The sequence below is a fragment of the Patella vulgata genome, chromosome 5, assembly GCF_932274485.2.
Source record: "Patella vulgata chromosome 5, xgPatVulg1.2, whole genome shotgun sequence".
Classification (NCBI taxonomy): Eukaryota; Metazoa; Mollusca; class Gastropoda; family Patellidae; genus Patella; species Patella vulgata.
The window spans coordinates 10,623,096-10,637,905 of record NC_065883.2 but is presented as its reverse complement, the minus strand read 5'-3'; the positions used below and the strand labels follow the sequence as shown (position 1 = coordinate 10,637,905).

The 14,810-nt window shown below is 37.3% G+C and overlaps 1 protein-coding gene across 1 annotated transcript; it reads left to right on the top strand.

The window, feature by feature from the left end:
* Positions 1-2,576: 2,576 nt before the first annotated feature.
* On the top strand, positions 2,577-14,471 carry LOC126821952 (proton-coupled zinc antiporter SLC30A2). The gene is made up of 7 exons (XM_050550625.2): positions 2,577-3,136; positions 4,859-5,005; positions 8,832-8,988; positions 10,883-11,156; positions 12,150-12,261; positions 12,907-13,041; positions 14,223-14,471. The coding sequence occupies exons 1-7, from the start codon at positions 3,013-3,015 to the stop codon at positions 14,363-14,365; spliced, it is 1,092 nt and encodes a 363-aa protein (XP_050406582.1). The 5' UTR covers positions 2,577-3,012; the 3' UTR covers positions 14,366-14,471.
* Positions 14,472-14,810: the final 339 nt, after the last annotated feature.

Sequence of the window (14,810 nt, the reverse complement as noted above, 5' to 3'; positions counted from 1 at the left end):
AATGACTTATGTCATAGAGGCGTCCTGCCATATTAAAATACGTGTTAGTGATTGTAACATAAACCTGTCGCTATCAATACCCGGCTGGAGATCTTGGTAGTATTCCTTATGTCATTGCGTAACTATAACTTGTTGTTGGCATGTCTTATCTGACTTTCTTTGTCTGATAAACTATATTGAATGTTAAACCTTCATATGATGCTTGATACATTAGACAGGTGTCTAATGAGCTCCTTTGTCTCGAATACGTTTATAAACTCAGAACAGAAACGAATCTTTAGGCGGGTCCAGGAGGCCATGCTAGGCGGGTGCCTAGATCAAGGTACCTAATGGATACGAGAGAGGTGCAGGCAGGGCTAGGAGTTAGGTCCGGCCAGGACTGAGCTAAGGCCATGGGCGCCTTGGCACGAGACGGTACGAGACGACAGCTTCTGGAGTTAGCACACTCATGCTAAGCCAAGCTAATTAAGTCATGACTCCTTCCATATAGTTAGTTCTACGGTCGTTTACATCACGATGTTTGTACCTAATATTGTAAGAAGCAGAATAAAACTATTATTAGATGTATATACCAGTGTTGTCATCAAAGAACCCGATTTAAGAACCAATACTGTCACAATACAAGGTAAGCTCCGCATCTTCGACTCTCGAGGAAGATCGGCGCCGCTGTATGTGTAAACCCGAAATTTTTTCGAGCATATCGAGTTCTGCCCCCCTAACTGTCATCGAGCCCGTATACCTATAGATCCATGTATATTTTCGAATGGTTAAAGTGAAAGTCGGCGGAAATAAAGTTGTAGACATTTAAAAATGGCGTACGTTTTACGGAATCTGTAATTTAAAACTACCTTACTCGGGAAGGATTTGTTTGTTTCAATGGCGAGCAAACATGTTAATTGAAGTAAGGACATAAACAGCATGCGCACTGAGGCAAAAGATTGGTGCATTTTAGTTACGTGTGCAAATGACAGCTTTTCAATAATACCTTTTCACGTGGTCGATTGTGCGTATCATGCAATTAGTTGGTTTAGTTGATCGTCTATAAATTTTTATACGTCAATAATTTTTAAATCTATTTTCACCGCAGGTAAGTCACTAATAGTGGCATTATGATTCATCAGTAGTCAAATGCTCATACAATGTATATTGTAGCGGGGATCACGTGGCTAAGTGGGTAAGACGCTGGCTCGCTAGCCTGGCCGAGAAAGTTCATCGAGATTTTCCGGCGTGGTTCCCCCTTGTCAGTGACGCAGGACGGAGGGCCTGACAAGGACGACTGTTTAGTCCTTCGCATGAGACGAAAAACCGAGGTCCCGTGTATACATTAGAATGCACGTAAAAGATCCCTTGGCAGTTGGAATTCGATATAAGAGTAGACGATAGTGCCGCTGCCCGGGCAAAATTTCCCTCATAGCACACTGTATGGCGTATGCCCGTCTTCATTAGCCCAGTATAGGAGCAGAACAGTCGGACGTTAAACCCCATTTCATTTCATTTCGTATATTGTAACATTATCGAAACTCTTCAAAATTTAGCGTTAATAAGTCTCGCCCCATCAGGGCATTCAAAATCACCAAAATGCACAGAATAAGAGAGGATAAGCCCACTATACCGAAAACACATTTAGAAGACCCCCCCTCCCCCCGCAAGCCCCACACCTAAATAAACAACAAACAACAAAATTAAAAAAACAAATGGCCCCTCTATAACTCCCTTTTCATTGTTTATTACTGACAGCAGTCTAATTAAAACACAGATCCTATTTCGTTTCGTTTTTTATAGTTCACATATGTGTTTCTGGTCTTTACTGCACTGGGATCTGGAAAGGCTGTTATAATTCAAGTGTTCTGGGTGATGTGAGGGTTTAGCCAATAAAACGGTCTGTTACGGCGAGCTTTTGGCGTGTGGTGCACAGAGCTGTGGGTAATGCACTAGAAACATCAATGCTGATTGGTTGATCACATGTCTGAAATCATAGGGTTAAAAGCTGCTCGTATGACTTCCAACGCGACCTAACACTACAACCGGTCATATCTTCATGTAGTACAGACCATCGAAAGTATAAAAAAACCGAAGCGAAATACAGATCTGTATTTTAATCAGATTGTAGGCCTGTTTGTTAATTGTGTCTTTCCGTGTGTTGTTTCTTTATTATATGGTCGACTTTCATTATCACTGTCACTGTCCAGTGATTTGTTTTTCAATATAGCAAACATGATTTTTTTTCAAGAAAGCAAACCCCTTTTTTTACCCAAGAAATACGTTAGAATCCACCAAATGGCAGCGATTTTCAAACATTTTATGGAGGAGGTCTCCTTCCCCCGCCCCCTCCCATTGGTTCCAAAGCTGAATCCCCTTCCGAAAACTCCGTCAGATCACAAACAACAGGGGGCGGGGATTGAATTAATTTGTTTTTGTAAAAACGCATTAAGCTGTTGTGAGATATTTTTATTGTTTAACAGATAAGAGTTACATTATCATTAATTGTCTATAATACATTTATTTACATTTAGTTTTGTTCTCTCTCGTTCTCATTGTTGTTATATTAATAATTATACTGACGATAGACGCTTACAATCATACTAGTGAGTGGTATTCATTGCTTAAACAATAATCATTATAGCTTAGATTAAGGTACCCCATCTGTTGACCATCAACGTTCATGGCGACGTTCTTGTACAGTAGTTTCCTGAATCAATATCAAACACTATATATTTCAACATGTAAAGCCTGCTGGGCTGATATGCTATAGAGTGTTGCTCAGTCGGATGTGGATACCTCACTTTAAAACGTTTAGTTTGCAAGGACCGTGTGCCATAAAATTCATTGAAAATATCTAGTTTTATTGTTGAAGTTGAGAGCGTGTGCATCGTGTTGTGTTGTTTCTCGGATATTTTACTGTAAACGTTATGTGGCCGTGTGCAAGAATTGCGTCGTATGCACTGACCAATTCTTCAGGACTTATATTACCATATCTGTAATTTACCGGATCCGCATCAAACAAACATCAAAATGTCATCAGAAGAAACTTTCCATTGTCATTCCAAAGAGAAGACTGGTAACAAAAAGGTGGCTAAAAGCAAACTTCTTATTGTTTTATGTCTGTGTCTGCTGTTTATGGTTGTAGAAGCTATAGGTGAGTGTACTTATTTTCTCGCTAAATTTACTTATTTTAAAGCTACAATTTCATATTTTTAAGTTATATTTTTAAAATTTATTAAAATAAAGCCTTAAAATAGATGGTATCCATAAACCGTCCTACTTGTTAAAGAATAATCCTATTAATCCTATAATTCACTATTGTCAGCTGAGAAATTGGCAAAAATATCATTTTCAACTTCAAATTCCAACGTTTGAAGGTAGCTAATGCATGGAGGCAATAAGAAAACAAGGGAGGTAATTGTGTTATTATTTCCTGTGTCAATGATTTTTAAGGGTGGGAAATAATGCCCATGGTCGTATAATAGTGAGTTCATAACCTACTGTTTTGACTTTCTTAGAAAATATGAAATTCCCGCTTTAACTGAAAATTTGTTAATTTGTATCACACATCTCGAAATATGGGAAACTGCTGGGCAACAATACAAGAATAATCCTTTCGAGGCTTTTAATAACTGGACCGAATAATAAACTAAAAGAAATACTTAATGAAAACAGCTACTAATCGCAGACTTGCCCCTGAAGGGATAAAACATTTTTTGAACACATACGTCTGAAAAACACCTACTATATTTGGACGACATTTCGAAGAGTATTCTCTCAAAGTTATTATTAGCGTGATAAAAGTTTGAGAATACTCTGTGAATCGTCGTCCAAATATAAACCAGCACATACTGACAAATTAAAAAAAATATCGAAAATACCGGATCTGAAAAACCCCAAAAATTGAAAAACAACACAAGCTAATATGCTATAGATTTTCATGAAAACATGCTTACTAAATGGTGTAAACGGGAGAAGTTTCCGTCCGAAAAAAACGTAACCCTAACCAGTGACCCAACTGAAGTGCCCCACAATTTTTATAAGTGGCCTAACCTGACCATGACCCACCCAAGTCTTATGCGTGACCTAGAGTGAACCATGATCAACCTAGAGTGCTCCACTACATTTTTGTGTGACCAAACGTGACCCATTAACCACCATTATAAACCTGTAACGGTAAATCTCTTTGATCTTTGGGGTATATTATATGCCCGGAATAACTTGCGGTCTGAAAGTCGGGGCGGCTTTGTATACAGGGAAATATGGGGTTATTCTTCAGAAAGCTTTTCTTTAAACCTGTACCGGGTTATTCTTCCAGGGTAGAGGTTTTTTTTCCATAAGAAACCATGATATAAGGTTTTTCTTACGGGAATTCTGGGATATTCTCATCTTGCGTACATGTAAACATAGACGGTTTATAAGCAAGATAAAGTCATCTACTTTGGTTATGCTGGGGAAGAAAGACTTCAGAAAAAAACCTCGAGAGAAAAAACCTCGGCCTGCCGGCCTCGGTTTTTCCTTTTCTCGGGTTATTTTCTCCAGTCTTTCTTTCTCGGTATTTAGTGATTTTTCGGTATTTAGGGTTTTTCAGCTTTCTTCGGTAATTAGTATAAAACATTCTTTCGGTGTTTTTCGGTCTTTTTTCAGAATACACCCCGCCCCCTTCCTCTCTCCATAGCAAGAGATTATGTCAGATGCCCCCCCCCCTTTCTTCACATTTAAATTTATTCCTCTGATGTTCTAATACAGAAATAAAATCCGCAATCATCGTTATTCTTAGACCAATTGCCAATAATGGCAGAACTCACGAAGTTAAACAATTTAGGGAACGAACACGCCATTGGTTACATTTTTTATACATTATTTATTATTTCAGGTGGTGTTTTATCCAACAGTTTAGCGTTATTTACCGATGTCCTGCATCTAGGAAGTGATTTAATTAGTTTTTTAATTAGTTTATTAGCCATTTATCTCTCACAAAAACCACCGTCAAGAACCATGTCTTTTGGTTATCACAGAGCTGGTAAGGAAATATATTATATAAAGATATATATTATGTTTTAATTTAATTTTATATTGGGGGGTTGGATGGCCAAATGGTTAGCGCGTGGGCTTTGTCATTGGGTCAGCTGGCGTGGTTTCGATTCCCTGGTTGTACGTGACAGGGATTAGGGTTGCCTGTTCAACCTCGCGGGTTTTCTCGGGGCCTCCGGTTTCCTCCCACAGCTAAAGACCCTTACGCGCAGGCAAATTATTGAGGTAAAATTGAACCATATCTTAGTCCCGAAATGACCTAGTTTGTGTCGAGTGGACGTTACCCCTCTCTCTCTCTCTCTCTCTCTCTCTCTCTCACACCAAATTAGATGTAACCCGATTTTGTGACGCAGTTATGACGGGTTTCATCGAAGACAAGTCATTCTTGCGATATGAGCAAAATGGGAACGAAAAGTAACAGCAATAAGCAGTAAATGAAACCGAGCTAATGAAACCACGGAGTGTGCAACGAGGGAAATTTTGCCCAGGCAGTGTGAAAGGAGGGAAATTTTGCCCAGGCAGTGACGCTTCCGTCTAATCGTTATCGAATTCCAACTGTCAAACGTTCCTTTACGTGCACACCCAATTTTCTCATTCCCTCCGAAAGACTAGATACTCATACCCGCGCATCACTGACGAAATTGCGCTGGAAAATCCCGTGAAACTTTCTCGGTCAACGCAATGAGCCACTGTGGCTCCAAACAGAGAAATAAACGTGTTTATGGGATCTGAAAGACTAGACACTCGTGCATCACTCACGCTTGAAAATCCCAACAGGAGAAGAATATGGGATCTGAAAGAATAGACACGCGTGGCTCCAAACAGAAGAATAATAATAAAAAATAATAGTTTCACACCCATGCTGTATTTTTTGTTCTTTGGTGCTTTCAGTAAATAATAAATAATAGCATTTTGCCTGCTGTACTTAATTTACTCTTGACCAGAAATGCAAAAATTATCGAATATTTGTGATTATCGGGTCATAAAATTGGGTTTAATGTGTGGCCAATGGTGTTTGCAGGATCTTGGTTTTCCATCCCATCAGAATGACTAAACACTTTTCCTTACGGGCCCTCCTGAGGAATCTTCTTGACCTACACTAAGATCAAACCTCAGAGCTCCTTGTTCATGAGCCTAGGCCGACCATACCTCGAGAACGTTAGATCGGCAACGGTCCTGCACATTTTAGCACATATGACGTCATAATGGATTGTGGGTTAGGGTTTGGATAGGGGCTAGGACATGCAGATTGAGTCAAAATGAAGACGTACACGGGACTAGCTCCAACCCTAACCCTTACCCTAACCCTAACGCACAGTCCACATATGACGTCATATGTACAGGACCGTCTCCGATCTAGCGTTCTCCCACTAATCCACCATGATTTACTCATGATTACAAAACATGACGAATCATTGATCAAAATAACTAAATACAGCCATTGAAAAAATAACCTTGGCCAAATAGCTTTCTTCAATCTTAAACTTCTGAAATGGGAGAAAAACCCCCCACCTTTTTTCAATTTGATACAAAATCAAACCTTGGCCAAACAGCAGCTTTCTTCAATCTTGAACTTCTGGAATGGGAGAACAAAATATAACGTTTTTCAGTTCGATACCAAATCAAATTTCATTTCCCATAAAATTCTCAGCAGGGTTGAAATGTAATCCCAGAGTAGATGATAAACCTTTTTTTATTTGAATTAAATATAAACCACATTTTCTAACTTAAAAAAATATTACGGAATTTAATTACTTCATTTATCAACTTTTTAGGAATGAAAGAAATCTCTATATGGTATTAATGACATAGGGAAGTTACATTTAAAAAAAAAACCTTCTAGATATTAATAAAACGGTGAAACCACACAGGGTTTTTACAATTTTACAATTTAATCCCACATTATCCATCTGCACAATGTCAAGGACCTTGACTGTGTTAGGTGACTTTTTTTACACATTTTAAAGAAAATACATATAACGTGTATCCATCAGCACATTGACTTTGTTGGCGGATTTATTTCATACATTTGAATAGAGGAGATCTAAAAAATGCAGATATATACCCATCCATGAACTACCGTATTAAAGTACATCTTGGAGAATTGGTGCATGAATTTTTGTGATATCAAGGAAAATATATAATGCAATAATAATTAGGGGGTTGCGTTGAAAAAAAAACCAAACACACATTTTTTGGAACTAACGTTTTCAGTATTCTTTAACCGATAAAAATATCAAAAAAGTAAGCACAATTCGTCATAATAATCTTTTAAACAACACGAAAATATGTCTATAAAGATTGTGCATCGCCTCTAATAGTACGTCGGAAAAGTGACAAAAAATGGCCGAATTGTGGGATCTTTGTTGAATATCTTAAGAAAACTGTTCTAACAACATAAAAATATGTTTCTAAAAATAACCTCAAATATTGAGTCTGATAAGTACCAAAAAATGGTCAAATTGTGGAATCTTTGTTGAAAGCGTGTAATTTAGCTCCTTGGTGGTGACAATGCGGGTCGTTATATAAGTGTACTCGCGACCTTTTAGGCTAAGGAACATGACTATAGGAGACCAATCTTAACACAGATTCAGCATCACTTCATTACGTTTATCTAGGTAATTTCCGGGCCTGATTGACATGCAATGATAGGAGATCATCGAAGGCTCAGCAGATTGCGGAAATTACTGTGTTAATTCCAATGAAGTAGTCCAATTCCATTAAAGCCGTTTGAGACATTTTGACTCCATTAAAAATTACATTATTGTAAAAGTTGAACCACAGAAAGAAACATCAATTCGAAAAAAATGGTGTCAAATTCGTTTATAATTTACATGGATTTTAAGATTTTAAAAAATGAGAAAAAAATATTTTCAGCGCGCTAATGCACTATATAAAGAAACATATTATGTTTAAATTTAATTTTATATTACCGTTATCGGAGGCATCTGTAACTCGGCGCTGGTGTCGCTCACACTGATCAGCAGTGAATATTCGTTAGGCCGCGACAATCACTGATAAGGATGACATCGATGCGACTTAATGGGCCACAAATATTAACTTTTTTCCTCTGACAAATTAAATTCTAAAACATTTTTTTTTTAAGTATTAGAAAAATAAATAAGTATCCGTAGGTAAAAGTTATTTTCTATTTTAGTGTAAGTGGGTATTAAAATAAGTAAAAGTCGTCATTCTGCTCGAATCAGTAATGTCTTATGTAAACAAGAGCAAATGATTGACGCAGCGTGATATTACGTCATGTGTCCCTTTCCCCTGCTGATCTTTACTCGGTCCTTTTGAATTGGGTAACACGGTGGCTCAGCGAGTATGGCGTTGGCTCACTAACCAGATGGTCCCGGATTTGACCCAGTTGTTGGCGGAGACAGTTTCTGTTTTTTTTATGAGTTGTCCCAACACTCGATCACGGGTCTAGTTCGGAATGTAAGAAAAACTGAGATCTACCAGTGTAACCGTTGTCCTGCACGAAAACCGACAGTTTTTCATTTGATGGAGATTTTGGCGAAAAACTCCCGGGCAAAGTGTCACCAATAGCATACTGCATGAGATATTACCGCCTGCATAAGACGGTTGGTGTCCGCCAAAATATGAGGTTAAACCTCGTTTCATTTTGAATTTGAATCTCCAGTAGTGGGACTTTACGCTATGTTTCATTTCATTTCATTTTGAATTTGAATCTCCAATAGAGCACTGCCTGGAGTGGGACTTTACGCTATGTTTCATTTCATTTCATTTCGAATTTGAATTCTTCCCAAGGCATACTTTAAACTCCGCTTCACTTTAATTTGAATTTACAGAAGTGGTAGGAGCTTTATTCAGTGTATTATTTATATGGATGGTATCAGGTATTCTGTGTTATATTGCTACATTAAGAATCATACATGAAGACTATAAAGATGTGAAGGCAGATGAAATGTTGATAACGGCTGGTCTCGGTGTTGTTTTTAACTTAATGTAAGTACATGTATTAAACTTCTTATGTTTTGGTCTAATTAGCAAAAATGCGGCGGGTAACAAGACAGAAACCGAGGTATGGGAGATAACAATCTGTTTCACAGAGAATTACGAGTCTCGTATAATATCTCTGTCATAGATGACTGCCTTAACACGTGCTGTCACAGCACGCGGTGTGAATCATTGGCTGAATGGCGCGTGCATTGTTTACATAAGACATAACTGCTTCGGAGAGAATGCTGCATTTTAATCATTTTAATACCCATTTACACTAAATCGGAAATAATTTTTAACTACAAATACGTCAAACGCCTTTATTTATTTTTCCAATATATACAAAAAATGTTTTAGAATTTAATTTGTCGCAGGAAAAAAGTTAATATTTCTAGCTCATTAAGCCGCATCAATGTCATCCTTATCAGTGATTGTCGCGGCCAAGCAAATATTCACTGCGGATCAGTGTGGGGAGATAAGTTCACCCTTCGTTTGTTTGTCTCTGGTAAAACTCGCCGGTCTTTTTGAAATCGACAGCACTAAATTCTAACAAATCCTGCCAATCAGTAGCCACTGGGGGTGGTGCTAAGGAACCGATTTCACGCTGATTAATGAGCAGCAAGTTTTACAAGAGATAAATGAATGGTAAACATATCTCTGGGAGCCGAGATTGGGAAACAGCTGGTCGTTGTTTGACTTATTTTGAAACCCTTTTAAATTAAACTATTGTAAAAGTTAATTCTCTAAAAGGACTATCAGTCCAAAATAGGAAACAGATGATGGATTTTAAATATTTTAAATGTTGAATCTCTAATTTATATAAAAAACAGAAAGTTTCTCCGCCAACAACTGGGTCAAATCTAGTTAGTGAGCCAACGGCATACTCACTGCCCATGTGTTGGCTGAGAAAGTACATCGAGATTTTCTGGCGTGGTCCCCCCTTGTTCCCCCTGACAAGGACAGCTGTCTAGTCGTTCGGATGGGACGAAACAACGAAGTCCCTTGTACAGTGAAGTGCACGGAGCAGAACAATAGCACATTAATCCCCATTTTATTTCATTTACATGGCGACCACCAGTCACAAGGAAGAACACTATCGAAATTCAGAATCTTCCGAACACAAATGCGTAGTTATCTCCCGCTCACGTTCAAATTATGAAAAACCCTGACAGAATTCTTGGTGTTTTACACGGAGTTATTTGAGTTTTAAAATTTGTTGACATTGAATTTAAAGTTACAATTTCATATTTTTAAGTTATTTTTTTTAAAATGTATTAAAATAAAGCCCTAAAATAGATGGTATCTATAAACAGTCCTACCTTGTTCAAGAATAATCCTATTAATCCTATAATTCACTATTGCCAGTTGAGAAATTGGCAAAGATATCATTTTCAACTTTAAATTCAAACGTTTGAAGATAGCTATTCCATGGTGGGGAATAGAAAAACAAGGGAGGTAATTGGGAGGTAATTGTGTTATTGTTTCCGGTGTAAATGAGTTTTAAGTGTGAGAATGACACCTACGATCGTAAAATAGTGAGTTGACAACCTATCGAGCAATAATTATAGAAATAATTATGTTTTGAGTTTCTTAAAAAAAATATGAAATTCTCGCTTTAAAGCTGTTGGTTGATATGTAGATGGGAAGGGGCACACTAGTCTGTTTCCACATTCCAGAATGTTTTTCGCTGTTTTAGTGTAATCAGTAGTATTGTTTGTTTTTCGGAACTTAATGAACGTACAACTTCAATAGAAGGCTTGATCTCGCTTTAACTGCGTACATTTTATCCAGATGTTGTAAAACTCGCAGTCGTTGCATCAGGAAGATGAACGTAGGAATTTGTCGTTCTTTTGTTTTATTTCAATGTAGCTAACATTTTGTTGTGTATGCTTTATTCCAGAATGGCGGGCGTTTTACACATCAATGTTAAACATTCTCATTTTGGTCATAACCATTCTCACAGTCCAGGTGATAGTCATTCTCATACACCGTTCAAGGAATATTCTCATGCATCTTATGGTACGAATAATGAAAGTGACGCGACATATGAGCCCATGGAAGAATCACCGCCTAGTACGGAAAACATAAACGTGAGGGCTGCGTTTATTCATTGTGTGGGTGACATCATACAGAGTTTAGGAGTTTTTATTGCGGCGTTAATTATAAAACTAACGGTAAGCTGTCAAATTTTAAAACTGACAATTGTAAATCATAAAACTAACGGTAAGCTGTCAATGGTAAAATTTGTAAAACTGACAATTGTAAATTATACAACTTACGGTAAATTGTCGATGGTAAATTATAAAACTGACGATGGTAAATTATACAACTGACAGTAAGCTATCGATGGTTAATTATAATACTGACGATAAGCTGTCGATGGTAAATTTTAAAACTGACAGTAAGCTTTTGATGGTAAATTATAAAACTAACGGTAAGCTGTCGGTGATTAAAGGCTCAATACCACTCTTGTTGTAACTGAATAATATGTCCCAATCTTTATTCTGGTCAACAAATTGTACTATTTTAGAATATTTCAATTAATTGATGATACAAATTTCATCTTAACACACCTTATTTAAAAAATTTGAAAAATTCAACATAATGGTTTGAAACGTCTAACGTAAACCTTTTCAAATGAAACTTCGATTTAAAAATATTTTCGAACCCTCTGGACAAGTAAAATAGGATGTAATGGATAATTTACACAACAGGTAGGACACTTAAACATCTAGTACTTAGATAGAGATATTATTTATTTTCTGGAGCTTTCAAGCCAGCAAGAGTGTTATTGTCCCTTTAAAGGACAATATCGGTGCCAGTCATGAACACATATATGATAGAACTTTTTATACACGTTCCAAATATAATTTTAACACAGATATCATTGATACGATAGATGCGTTATCCTTCTATATAACTAACTGAAGTGGCGAGTGATAACAGATTCACAGGCGAATTTCTGCTCACTAATAATTCCTTTGAGGTGATCAGCCAGCGAGAGCTCGAAGCGTGACACTCTAGACAACACATAGGCTATCCCAACCCCCCAATTTTTCGATGAATAGGGTCACGTATAATTTTATAGTATTGTAACCAATGATTGTCCTAATTTAAATAATTGTAATATTATATGAACAATTTCTTTTTTTAAAATATCATTCCAGACTGAACCAGAATATCGTCTTGCTGATCCCATTTGTACCTTTATATTTTCAATAATAGTCTTATTTACAACAATAAACATCGCTAGAGATGGTATACGGGTAATCTTAGAAGGTAAGTACCATATAGTTTCGTATTGACTTATGCTAGGTTCCCACTATAACGATTCGTGCTACGATTCAAATCGTGGTTTTAAACGTGGCGTAATCGTGGTGATCCTGTCAGGTCTTATCATGAAGTCAGTCGTAGTGATCGTTTTGGTCGTATCGTAACGTATCCGAACGTATCTCAGCGTAGCAGATCGTGGACTCATTAGGGACAATCCTATCGTTACGTATCACATGACACATGTGGGAACATTTCATTGAGTAGCCTAATATGTTGTTAGTTGTATGCATCACAGAAAAGGAGAAGGATAGAGAGAGAGAGAGAAATTGGATTTAACGTCCACTCAACATAATCTAGTTCATTTCGGGACTAACACATGGTTCAATTTTATTTCAATATTTCGCTTGCTTGTAGGGGGTCTTAAGCAATGAGAGGACACCGAAAGGCCAGGAGTAAACCCACAAGGTTAGACAGATTCACATTCACGAGTTCGATCCGACGATTGTACTATGATTGTTAGTCTGACTAGTAACGTTAGACCAATCCCAAATCCTAATTATTCCTGCCAGTTTTATAATAAATTTTACTTTATACAAGTAATATAAATTCTACTGTATGCTAAATTCTACACTGGGTAATAATATGTTACAGCTGTTCCCCACGGGATTAGTTTTGAGAGTATTAAAAGTGAATTAGAGTCTATAAGAGGAGTTAAAATGGTCCATAGTCTGTATATCTGGCCTCTGACCGTTGGGCGTAATGCTGTAACAGTTCATCTTGCCAAAGGTAAATTTATATTTCTAATCGATCAAATAGTTTGAAATACTGCAGGGGCGGATCTAGAGCCCCCTCTGCTCAGCTACATTATTTTTTTTTGTAAATCAGTACTTTTTCTTGTCTGCGATATCACTTCGGTGGAAGCGGACGCAAAATACAACTAACTAACAACAACATCAGTACTTTTTATAAGAAAAGTTTCTCGGACGGACGTGTGCTTTATCCTTTATCGTCAGATGTGGGACAGGATGGGCACTCAAACCACGCGATAATGATATAGACATTATGCGATATCACAATTAGTGCTTTGCATCCATGAATGGAATGACAAAGTCATTGTATTAATTCATAATAAAAATTGACATCAAACGAGGTGTTGAATTTCTCTGTTTAAAAAGCTCAATGTTTATGTACATACGCCAAAATGACGATAGAGACCATTCGGGGGAGGGGGGGAGATACATTGTCTCAGGATCCGCCCCTGTACTGATATCCAAATCTAAGCCATTGCCCTTTGACTATAAATAATTACGAAGGCAGGGTATAACACTTTACCATTCGAGATTTCAAATATCTAACATGGTCTAATCGACACCCATGTTCTCATCTTCGCGTCTTTTGGAATAGTTTAGGTCCGAGTAGACTAGGGTGTCCATTATGGCGGGAAATACCAGGGGGAATAACTGTCCATGGTAAAACAAGGGTTATCTCTCTTTTATAACCCCGCGCTTGAAAATGATCATTTTGATGAAATTATATAATTTGCATTGTTAGAAAGATATCTGGAACACAGAACTCGGGGTGTTTTGAGGGTAGCCGGACTAGCACGGATTTAACAACGTCGTGGCCGGTCGGTGATCTGCCTTTTCCGATTTGTGGACGGGTGTTCTACTGGTATCATTTGTTCGTTCGTTGTCCAAATCTATCGATGGCAATATGATGTTTGATTTTCGAGTTGATGCCATTCTATGATTTGGCTGCCCTTCCAGGCATGACTAAAAATATATCGACTTTCAAACGGTCCATTATTTGGGATTACATTTTCAAACACAGTACATAATCTTTCTTTTTAGTACTACATTTTGGAGATTGATATGCGTACTGTACTTAAAAGGGGCATTTTTCATGGGACCATTTTAACACGATGACTTCGCCTTTAATTAAATCACTTTAAAAATCATTTTTTTCAGACTCAGAATTTGATAACCCCGACATAATGGAAACAGCCACCAGAAAATTAAAATCCGAATTTAATTTCTCGTATATAACCGTACAAGTGGAAAATTATAATTTTGAAATTATGTCAAAATGTACAGATTGTAAAGAGATATGATCATAAAAAATGTCTGTTTTGTATATTATAATCATATTATTTTGTTGTTTGAATCCAAATTCTCAGACTGTTGAAAAATGCCTCCATTACAAGTGTGTACTGTGTAGTATTTTTATTGTTGTTATTGTTTATTACAATTTTAATGTGACAAGGATAGGGTCGCCTGTCCAACCTCGTGGGTTTTCTCCGGATCCTCCGGTTTCTTCCCACTGCTAAAGACAACTACGCTCAAGCGAATTATTGAAATAAAATTAAACCATATGTTAGTCCCGAAATGACCTAGTTTGTGTCGAGTGGACGTTAAACCCCATTTCTCTCTCTCTCTCTCTCTCTCTCTCTCTCTCTCTCACACACACACACACACACATGTGGTACCATATGGATGTTTGATAACTGCAACTCAAATTACAGTCAACCAATTTTAATGCCCAATACAGTATGCATG

Bases quoted from the DNA above. Each gene is read 5' to 3' on its own strand.
- LOC126821952 (XM_050550625.2), top strand. From the start codon at position 3,013: ATGTCATCAGAAGAAACTTTCCATTGTCATTCCAAAGAGAAGACTGGT. The intron at 3,137-4,858 runs GTGAGTGTACTT...TTATTATTTCAG, and splicing joins TATGGTTGTAGAAGCTATAG to GTGGTGTTTTATCCAACAGT. The intron at 5,006-8,831 runs GTAAGGAAATAT...TTGAATTTACAG, and splicing joins TTTTGGTTATCACAGAGCTG to AAGTGGTAGGAGCTTTATTC.